At 47.6% G+C, this 11,272-nt stretch overlaps 1 protein-coding gene across 1 annotated transcript; it reads left to right on the top strand.

Moving 5' to 3' along the window:
• Window positions 1–91: 91 nt before the first annotated feature.
• Window positions 92–1,551, top strand: LOC113137332 (protein FAM177A1). Its single transcript, XM_026318910.1, has 5 exons — window positions 92–402; window positions 641–784; window positions 871–925; window positions 1,026–1,120; window positions 1,319–1,551. Exons 1-5 carry the CDS (start codon window positions 382–384, stop codon window positions 1,511–1,513), a joined length of 510 nt encoding a protein of 169 aa, XP_026174695.1. The 5' UTR covers window positions 92–381; the 3' UTR covers window positions 1,514–1,551.
• Window positions 1,552–11,272: the final 9,721 nt, after the last annotated feature.

The following is an 11,272-nucleotide window of genomic DNA, read 5'->3' as shown; positions in this document are numbered from 1 at the left end:
ATTTAACAGTGTGTAAGATTTTTTTTAACCTGGAGGCAGCGTAAAGCACAAATAAAAGGGGGGATATTGGAGAGATTAAGGTTCATATGTTAAATGTGACAATAAGCCCTGACATTCTGCATACCACGACAAGTCCAGCCCCTTTAGCTTAAGATTGAAACCGATTGCACTCTAGTGGCAGCTCTTTTAACAACTTGCCTGTGATAAGAGTTGCACTTCTGTGTTTAGTGTCTCAGGTTTCAAGACTGATCCTGTATCCTTTAGTTGTTTTTTCTCCGCATAGCAGATTCAGCATGGATGGACGTACGGTACGGCTGTGACATAAAACAAACCGTCTACATTTTTACACTGGGGTGCTAAAGAAAGACTTATATCTGAAGAATGAACACCAACTACCAGGAAGTAAGTGTTGCAATAATGAAGCAAGACAAACATGGATGTTAGCTCAGGATGTGTTCAGTAATTCTGGGAAAGATTCCAGCTGACTTTGAACGGCTGGTTGTGACTAGCTAGCAGTAATTCTTCACTTTGGATTAGCATGTAGGTGTCATTAAAAAAGGCTATAAAATAAAATGTGCTGGACATAGACAATAAGCAATAAATAAAACATACCAGTTAATAAATGTCACAAATTTTCCAGGGAACAGAGTCTGGGTGTCCTGCCCGGTCCAAACATAAGAAGGTCATCCACTTCTCCAGCGGTGAAACTCTGGAGGAAGAAGATAGCGAGGAGGAAGAGGAGCAGTTATCAAGCAGACCCCCATTTAGAGAACCTACAGAGAGGGTGAGAAAGTGGTAAAAGGAGAAAATGCATGTTAGATGTTAAATTGCAGTCATGTCATATCTGTCTTTTTGCCTCTCCTTTCTCAGACTAGGTTGTCATTCAAGAATTTGGCCATTGTAGTTGGAAGGATTTCACTGCTGAGTATGAAACGTGACAAATACGTTTAATACACATTAAACAAACCAATTTTACTCATGTAAGGAAATCTCATTGTGTTTCCTTGTTTCTTCCCTAAAATTAGCTTGTGATTTTCTTGGAGAGAGACTAGCTGGTGCAGTTGGACTGAATGCAGCCAAACACCAGTATGCCATAGATCAATATTATCGTGATCACAAGGTAACATAGTTATCAACAGCAACAAAAAAGCATACTGTCAAATAAACAAACTACAATGTGTAATGTAATGTAATTCCTAGAGACTACTTATTCAATAAACACATGATTTGTCAGGGATAGAAACAGAGACACTGCTGAACAATTCAATCATCAGTTTCTTGTATTCTGCTTTCTGTATTTCCACTATCTTACTCACAGAAAACCAGCAGCCCAGCCATGACAGAGACTAGTCACTCCTCTCCTACAAAGAATGGACATAACTATGGAGCTACAGGAGTCACAGGATGTGTTTCTGATCCGCAGGAGAGCGCTGATGAAAAACAAGGAAAAGTACACATAAAAAAAGGATTCCATAACAGAGGCTATCAAGGAGATGTTGATTACCTGAAATAAATTTAAAATAATAAATAATAAATACATTTAAAAGAAAAGCAGGAATGAGAGTTATGATCTAATGCCCAAGCCTTATGCAGAATGGTGAAAGAGATTCCTGTGTGGTAGTGTTGTTTATATAGTAATGTCATGTTTCAATAGAAATATCTAACAAAACATATTACACTGACCAACCTCAAGATTTCAGTGTGGCTAAAAGTGTAAAGCTTAGTGCTGTAGTCTTGTTTATACCATTTTCTTAGCTTATGTAAACAGGTGGTCTGTCAATAAATACTAGACGAAATATGCTTCAATAAGCAAACATGACGGCAAAAAACTGGGTACTTAAATATCGAAAGAAGTAAATACTATCAACGAGGATGGGATTCGAACCCACGCGTGCAAAGCACAATGGATTAGCTTTGGCCGGCAAGCAGTAGGTAGCGTGCCTGTCTGTGAACACAGTGGATGCTGGCTCAACTCCCGAACCAGCCTGTCATTAACAAACCTGCATATCTTCCGATTTCTTGTCTCTCTTCACCATCCTATCAAAAAAGGCAGAAATGCTCAAAATAATCTTTAAAAGAAAAAAAAAGTGTCATGTGAATAAAAGTAACTTTAACTAAGAATTTGCCCGTCTGCTGTAAAAATCAATCAGAGGAAGTAACAGCACTGTTGCAGCATCTTAGAGACTTTCCTTTAAGTCTAAATCTGGGGGAAGCTTGGAGCTCTGGACGGTCCTGGGAGACTAGACTGGGGGTGTGGGAGGGAGCAGGGGAGAGAGTGAGGCCACGAGAGGGAAGCTGGGGGCTCTGGAGGGTTCTGGGAGACAAGACTGGGGCTATGGGAGGAAGCACGGGAAAGAGGGAGGCCTACAGGGGGAAGTTGGAGCAGGGGAGAGAGGTAGGCCTCTGGGGGAAGCTGGGGGCTCTGGAGGGTCCTGGGAAACAAACCTGGGATTGTGGGAGGGAGCAGGGGAGAGAGGTAGGCCTCCAGAGGGGATGCTGAGGCACTCCAGGGTACTGGGAGACAAGACTGGGGGTGTGGGAGGGAGCAGGAGGGAGAGGGAGGAGTACAGGGGGAAGTTGGAGCAGGGGGAGATAGGAGGCCTCCAGGGGGAAGCTGGGGACTCCCCTCTGGAGGTTTCCCTCTCTCCCCAGCTCCCTCCCAAAACCCCAGGTTTGTTTCCCAGGACCCTCCGGAGCCCCCATCTTCCCCCTGGAGGCCTCCATTTCTCCCCTGCTCACTCTTCCCCCAGGAGACCTCCTTCTCACCCCTGTTCCCTTCCACATCCTGGGTCTTGTCTCCCAGAACTTTCCAGAGCCCCCAGCTTCCGCCTGGAGGCCTCCCTGTCTCCCCTGCTCTCTCTTCCCCAGGAGGTCTCCCTCTGTCCCCCTGCTCCCTCCCACACCCCTAGTCTTGTCTCCAGGTTCCTCCAGAGCTCCCATCTTCACCCTGGAGGTTTCCCTCTCTCCCCTGCTCCCTCCCACAACCCCAGGAAACTTCCTTCTCTCCTCTGCTCCGTCCCACACCCCCAGTCTTGTCTCCCAGGACCCTCCAGAGCCCCCAGCCTCCCCCCTTGAGGGGACAGGGGAGCAGGTAGAGAGGGAGGCCTCCAGGGGGAAGCTGGAGAGGGGGAGATAGGGAGGCCTCCAGAGGGATACTGGGGGGGGGCGCCCTCACCACACACTCAGTCTTGTCTCCCAGGACTCTCCAGAGCCCCCAGCTTCCGCCTTGAAGCCTCCCTCTCTCCCCCTGCTCCAGCTTCCCCCAGGAGGCCTCCCTCTCTCCCCCTGCTCCCTCCCACAACCCCAGTCTTGTCTCCCAGGACCCTGGAGTGCCCCAGCATCCCCTCTGGAGGCCTACCTCTCTCCCCAGTTCCCTCCCAAACCCTGGGTCTTGTCTCCCAAAACTCTCCAGAGCCCCCCATCTCCTCTTACTTCCAGGTTTGGACCTAAAAACCATACACGGGGGAGTCTATGACTCCTGACTGAAAGCCCTCCGCCCAGGTACCATAAGGGAATGGTTTGGAGCATTGAGAGGCTAGGATCTGCTGTGAGGGGAGCGGAGTGACGCGATTGAATTTTGAAAAGAGAGACCAGAGACGGACTCCTGTAAGGTAAGAGGAATTTTATAAGTGACTTAAAACAGAGAGAGAGATTATTGAATTTGGTGTGAAGGGAGTCCCTGGAAGTTTCTGGCTCTCTGGGAGCCCCGGGTGGTCCTGGGTCCTTCAGGACATGCAAGTTGAGTAGAGTCTCAGTGAGTTAGTTGCTGTCTCATATCAGGCTGAGAGGTAAGTGGTTTCAAAACAGATCACTGACTAAAAATATCATTGACTTGACTTGAGTTCTGAAATTCAAACAAAACCAAAATTTGTGTGGCCTCGGGGATGCTGGTGTTACACCCCTGTAAACAGGGGGGAAAGAACCACGAGAGCCATGTCGTATTTTTCTCTTGCAGTCTCTTTTTTTAAATTCTTTTCATCCGGGAACAACGCGCTCTTTTTCGAAGGGGGGCCGAGCCCTGACCAATCGATCCCAGAGCCGAATACAGACTCAGGCTTAGCGAAAGATTACCAACACACAAGATTATCTTTCCCTTGAATGAAACAAACAAATATTAATACAATATCAAAGATAACAAAAGGTTTTACAGTTCTTAAAGTATTCAACATGTTTTAACCAACTTTTAACTGCATATCAAATGTTTTAAAGGCTTGCATGAACTAATATGAATTAATATTTATTAAATTTTTCCCATTTGTTTAACCCATTTCCCTTTTACATGAAATCATACTGACTAAATCATGTTAAGGAGTATTAAGGAGTCGTATAATGCTATTTTAGCCTACCACACTCCCCCCCACTGGAAAGAATGTCGTCCCGACATCTAATCTAATACATCTCTACAGTTGCATTTCACTCAGTAGCCGTCTTTTGACATTCAAAGTGTGAAAGCAAACCATTACCACAGTGCATGTCTGTTGACTGATAAAGAGTCTATAACCAGTCTTCTGGTGTAAGTCGTCACATTAACAGTTTTAATCATCTGTGGTTAGAATCCATAGGAAAAGTCTTTCATGGCCCATGATGATAGGCTGTAAGTACAGTCCCTAAGTCATCAATGGGGAAGTGTCAACTTACATTTGCTGGAGTTCATACATATAGGGAGAGTGAGTGTAGTATGGCTGTAAAGCTGGCAACCATGGGACCACTCCAGGATACACAGGGAACATTTGAGGTACAGGGTGGACACTGTAACAGGAAGGGATGCCCAGCTGGTCGTATGTCATGCGTCTCGGTGGATGTCTCTCTCGTTGTGGTCGCTGTGGTGGTGGTTCCTCAGGTGCGGCTAATGATGGTGAGGCAGGCGGTGAGGTGTCAGATAGGCTACTCGCAGATGAACCCATCTCCTCATCAGGCATCTTCTCAGCAGGCACGTCAGGTACATCCAATTGATCCCCAACGGGGGGCTCAGGTGCTGAAGCAGCAGTAGCTGATGCTGGAGGCTGGTGTCTCAATGCTGGAGGCTCTTTGTTCCTTGTTTCCGCTGGCAGATCTGATGCCTGAGGTGCAGACGGGTGAGGCAGTGCATGATGAAAGCAATCATCATCACTACTGTCCTCATTATCCATTTCTTGAAGTTCACGAGCAGGTTGGTGTCTCTCTCTCCTTCTGTTTTTCACCGGCTTGTTGATTTCGGGTTCTTGTTCGAAGGGCAAGTGGTCACAATATTTGTCAGAGGGGCTCTTGATTCATGACAGGGCTTCTTCTGCTTAATACAACAGCATGCTTTAATAATAATAAATAATACATTTTATTTCATGGCGCCTTTCAAAGTCTCAAGGTCACCTTACAGATAGAAAAGGAAGCATACAGCATGATATACATAGAGTGCATTAAAACAACAGTAACAAGAATACATAAACGGCGGGAGAGAATGTAAAGGCAAAAGCGTGGATTATCTAGGAAGTGGGCGAAGTACAGTAAAAGTAAATTGAAATACAGAAACCCAGATGACAGAACAACAAATATGAAACAGTATGAGACAATATGAAATAGGCAGAGGGTGGTAGGACATCACGGGCTGCTTTGAGAAGTTAAGAGAGTTAGGTGGAAAACGCTATACGGAACAGATATGTTTTGAGTGATGATTTAAAAGTTGATAAGTCCGGAGACGACCGGATGCGATGAGGGAGAATGTTCCAAAGGCGGGGCGCAGTGTGGCTGAAGGATCTAGCGCCCATGGTGGCCAGGCGCGCTGTAGGGGTGCAGAGGAGAGTGGAACTGGAGGAGCGGAGAGGACGAGGCGGAGAATAGATATGAAGTAGTTCAGTGATGTATGGTGGGGCAATAGAGTGGAGGGCTTTGTAGGTGAGAAGGAGGATTTTATAGTTTATACGGAAGGACACAGGGAGCCAGTGAAGTTGTTTAAGGACAGGGGTGATATGATGTGAGGATGGAGTTCTGGTGATGATTCGGGCAGCAGAGTTCTGGACAAGTTGAAGTTTGCGAAGTGATTTGAGAGGTAGACCAGTGAGGAGTGAGTTACAGTAATCCAAACGAGAGGTGACAAAGGCGTTAATGAGTATTGCCGTGCTATCGGTGGTGAGTGAGGAACGGATGCGGTTTATGTTACGGAGATGGGAGTAGGCCGACCGGGTAGTGGTATTGATATGCTGAGTGAAGGAGAGAGTACCGTCTAGGATGACACCCAGGCTTTTAACTTGGGGGGAGGGGGGGACAGTATTGTTGTCAATTTGAATGGAGAAGGTGCTGGTTTTAGAAAGGGTGGATCTGGTGCCCACGAGGAGAATTTCAGTTTTGTCAGGGTTGAGTTTCAAAAAGTTATGGGTGAACCAGGATTTGATATTATGTAAGCAGGTAAGGAGGGAGGGAGGGGGGAGGGTAGAAGATGGAGCAGCAGAGAGGTAGAGCTGGGTGTCGTCTGCATAACAGTGGAAATTGATGTTATGTTGCCTAAGGATATTTCCGAGAGGAAGGAGATAAATAATAAAGAGGAGGGGCCCCAGGACAGAGCCCTGAGGCACGCCACAACTGACAGTAGAGGGCTGGGAGTGGAAGTTCTGGAGATGGACGGACTGGGTGCGGTCAGATAGGTAGGAGGTGAACCATGAGAGGACCGAGCCGGCTATGCCGATGGAAGCAAGGCGATGGAGGAGAATATTGTGTGAGATGGTGTCAAAAGCTGCAGTTAGGTCAAGGAGGATGAGGATGGAGACAAGGCCAGAGTCTGCGGCTACTAGGAGGTCGTTGGTGATTTTGACCAGGGCAGTTTCAGTGCTGTGAAGTTGGCGGAAACCAGATTGAAAGTGTTCGTATAGGCTATTGGCGGAAAGGTGGGTATGGACCTGGTGGTGAACAACTTTTTCCAGGATTTTGGAGAGGAACGGGAGATTGGAGATAGGGCGGAAGTTGTTAAGGTCGGCAGGATCGAGACCAGGTTTTTTTAGAATTGGTGAGATGATGGCTGTCTTGAGTGATGGGGGTACGATGCCAGAACTGAGGGAAGTGTGAATAATGTGGGTAAGATGAGGAAGGAGAGAGGGGAGACAGAGCTTGACGAGGTTGGTTGGTAGGGGGTCAAGTTTGCAGGTTGAGGGTTTGGATTTGAGGATCAGGGAAGAGATAACCGTGGTGGGTGGAATGATAAAACTCGAAAGCAGGGAGGATACTGGTAGAGAGGGAAGGGTACAGTGGAGGCAGTTCGCAGTGTCACAGATGGGGGGAAATTGCTGGTGTATATTTTCGATTTTTGATGAGAAGAAATCCAGGAAGTTATTGCACAAGGTGGTGGAGAGTGAAGGGAAGAGAGGAGTATCGGGGGGGCCCAATAAATTTTTGACAGTGGAGAAGAGGGAACGCGTGGAGCCAGAGGCGGATACAATAAGTGAGGCATAGAAGTCAGATTTTGTTTGAGTAATGGTTTGCTTGTACTTCAGTATGTGGTTTAGGTATAAGTCCTTGTGGGTGGATGAACCGGTTTTTTTGAAGAGACGTTCAAGGCGACGGGCTTGGGTTTTGAGGAGGCGGAGTTCGGGTGTGTACCATGGAGCAGAGTGCGTAAAGGATACAGATCTAGTTTTGAGTGGGGCGAAGGTGTTGAGTAGATTTCGTAGCTCACAGTTGAAATTGGATAACATGTTGGAGAGGGACGGTGTGTAATTAGTACATGAAAGGTTGTTGAGAGCAGCAGTGAAGGAGGGGAGGTCGATGTTCTTTAAGTTACGGAAGGTGATGGTGCGGGAGAGGTGGGTTTTGAAGAGAGGTAGTTTGGAGTTAAAGCAGACTAGTTTGTGGTCGGAGAAGAAGGTGTCGAGGGTAGAACATGACTGAACTGTGACGCCAGAGCAGCAGACTAAGTCGAGGGTGTGGCCTAGAGAATGTGTTGGGGAGGTGATGTATTGTTGGAGCCCAAAGCTGTCCAGACAGGAAATTAGGTCTTTTGTAGCGGTGTTGTTGGGATTGTCGAAGTGGATGTTAAAATCACCAAGAAGAATTATGTTGGCTGACAGAGAGATGAGGTCAGCTAAGAGGTCAGACAGTTCGTCCAAGAAGGTCGGGTTAGGTTTTGGTGGGCGGTAGATAGTGGCCAAGAAGGTTGGTGTGTGACCATGAATACGTGCTATGAGAGCTTCAAAGGACTGGAAGGTGATAGTGGGGTGGATGGATATTTTGTATTTAAGGTTGTACAGTATGGCGAGGCCGCCACCGCGTCCCGAGAGGCGTGGATGGGTGAGATATGTGAAGCCAGGAGGAATAGATTGATTAAGTTCAGTGAAGTCGTTGGGCTGCTGCCAGGTTTCAGTTAAGCACAGGATGTCGAGATTGTGTTTAAGAATAATGTCAAAGATGAGGGATGCTTTTTGAGAGTGGGAGCGAACGTTAAGAAGCCCAAAATGAGTGTTGTGGAAAGGTGTCGAGTCCATGTTTCTGGGGATGTTAGCTAGTACAGAGTGGTTGATCTGGCGTATACCTGATTTTCTAGGCTGAGGTCGGGAGGATGACCAGATGGAGGGGATTGGTAGTATGGAGTCAGATAGTCAGGCATGTGGGACAGAATGGACAGATTGTCCAGTGTTAGTGTGTGGGGTACAGTGAACTGCATGTTGAATGTTGGTGGAAAGTATATGGGAGCCCAGGCGGTTAGGATGCCGACCATCTCCTGCAAAGAAGGCAGGTCGGTTCCAGAAGAGGTTGAAGTTGTCGATGAATTGGAGATTGTAGGACAGGGAGACAGACTTGATCCAAGTGTTGAGACTGAGGATTCTACTGAAGCGGCCAGAGCCTCTTCCAAACGTGGGGATGGGACCAGACATGAAAATAGTCTTACCACAGTTGCTTAGGAGGTGGAGGAGAGAGATAAAATCCTTTTTAGTCAGTTCAGACCGGTGGAGTGACGTGTCACAAGTTCCAATATGAACAATCACTCTAGAGATGGAAGACGGAAGTGTTGGCAGTAATCCAGGAAGCATGGCCAAGATGTCAGAGGCCATAGCTCCAGGGAGACAGTGAGTAGTGGCGTTGAAAAAGCGTACATTCCTTATAATTGAGTGTCCGATGATTAACGTGGTTGGGGGGAAAAGGGGGCGTGGAGAAGACGCCAGTAGTTGGCCGTTTGAGTCGTGTCGTCTTGCTGACTGGCGGGGAGGCGGGGCGGTGACATCGGGTGCTGAGGTGGAAGATGGAGGCGGCAGTTCAGTTGGTCCGTAGCTAGGGAGCCCGTGAGTGTGCCTGAGCACGGCCTCGCGAAGGATCCTACGGCGCACTGATGTAGTAGCTGAGCGGGATGGAGACTGTTTTCCGCCGTGGCAACGGGCTCCGCGAGGAGCACTTGGACTAAGGCGGGGGCGGCGGGTGTCGTCAGAGGGGAGCGAGAGCAGGTGACGGCGCTGAACGACATTGGCGGGTGACGGGGGTTGTTGGGAAACCGGAGCGGAACGATCCGGTACGTGGTTAGCGGATGAGGCCGTATGTAGGTCCGGGGTGGCAGAAGACAGAGGTGCAAATGGATTGGAGAGGTCTAGAGAGGGACGCGGAGACCCGTGGTGATATCTTTTCCGCCCACGAACCGCAACCTCGGTCCAGGAGGACCGAAGACATGGTGTAGAAGAGGAGGAGGGTCGAGGACAGGTTGACGGGTCCCATGGGGCAGTGTCCTGGAGAGTGAAGGTAAGTGTGGAGATCTTCCTCGACTGCTCGAGGGCAACGTCCCTGAAGCTAGTCAGTATGGAGTCTTTCTGTTGGAGATCGTGAGAGAGGCGGTGTATTTCCTGCTTTAATTTGGTGATTTCATTGTTTGCTAGACGGAGTAGTAGATTGGCATTGTCCGAGTTGGTATTGTCAGGTAGTGTTGGCGTTGTTGTTGTTGCTCTTGGTGTTGGTGGCGTTGTAGGAGCCTGGCTGGTTGTGTCGATCGCCATCTTGTCGATCGCCATCTTGTCGGTCGCCATCTTGACACGTAATCTTTAGTCACGTAATGTTCTATATCTGACTGCATATATGGACAAAAGAAACGGTCACGTACTAGGGACACTGTGCGGTCGACACCTTGGTGACCCATATTGTTGTGCAGCTCTTCAAGCACCATCTTTTTGTATTGCTCTGGCAGGACTAGCTGTTTGCGGGCAGCAGTGGCTCGATACAGGATGCAATCGCTATCTAGCACCAGCTTTTCCCATTCTCTAAATAGACATTTCGTTTTTGGGCTGAATGCTTTCAGTTCTCTGAACCGTGGCCTTGAACCCACTTGTTTCCACTGTAGTACAGGACCTATTATTGGGTCAGTCTTTTGCGCTTCACTTAACTGTTCTTTTGGTATGGGCCTGATGGATGCGTTAACTGATTCACCTTCTACAGTGACTGACATGGCTGCTGCACTTGATAATGTCCACGTTGCAGGAGACTCCCTTTGGACTTCAATGGCGTGTATGGTGGCTGCAATGGTGTCTGGTGCCAGCTCCTTAGAATAATCTTTGATTAATGTCTCTACATCAAGTGGCATTCTCGATAAGGCATCCGCATCACCATTTTCTTTTCCTGGTTTGTATTTAATAGTAAAGTGGAAGTCAGCTAATTCTGCAACCCATCGTGAAGTAGTTGCATTTAGTTTAGCAGTTGACAAAATGTATGTGAGCGGGTTGTTGTCACTATACACAGTAAATGTCGGGGCATAGTACAAATAGTCTCTAAATTTGTCTGTGACCGCCCACTTTAAAGCTAGAAACTCCAGCTTGCCTGCATGGAAGTGGTAGTTTTTCTCAGCTGCTGTTAATGAACGGGAGCCATAAGCAATAACTCTCAGCTTACCATTTTGTCTTTGGTACAACACTGCGCCCAGTCCTTTATGAGAAGCGTCGGTGTGCACAATGAATGGCTGTGTGAAATCTGGAAAGCCTAACACTGGTGGATGAAGTAAGCAGTCAATCAGCTCTTCCAGCGCACTTTGGTGCTGGTCAGTCCACACTATTGGTTTCGTTGAGGGCACTGCTTGATTCATTTTTCTTAGTTTTGTCTTTGGCTTGGTGTCTGAGCCTTCTCTGTCTGCTTTTAAAAGTTCATACAGACAACTAGCCTTTCTAGAAAAGTCTTTTATATATTGCCTGTAGTAGGAAAGAAGACCTAGCATTTTCCGAAGCTGGCCAACATTTTGTGGTCTGACGTCTTTGAGTGCTCTAACTGCTTCAAAATCAGCGGGATCGACTCTACTGCCCTCTGCTGACACAATTCTGCCCAAATAGCGCACCTGATGTTTAAA

The sequence above is a fragment of the Mastacembelus armatus genome, chromosome 24, assembly GCF_900324485.2.
Source record: "Mastacembelus armatus chromosome 24, fMasArm1.2, whole genome shotgun sequence".
Taxonomy (NCBI): domain Eukaryota; kingdom Metazoa; phylum Chordata; class Actinopteri; order Synbranchiformes; family Mastacembelidae; genus Mastacembelus; species Mastacembelus armatus.
This window is presented reverse-complemented; position numbering and strand designations above follow the sequence as displayed.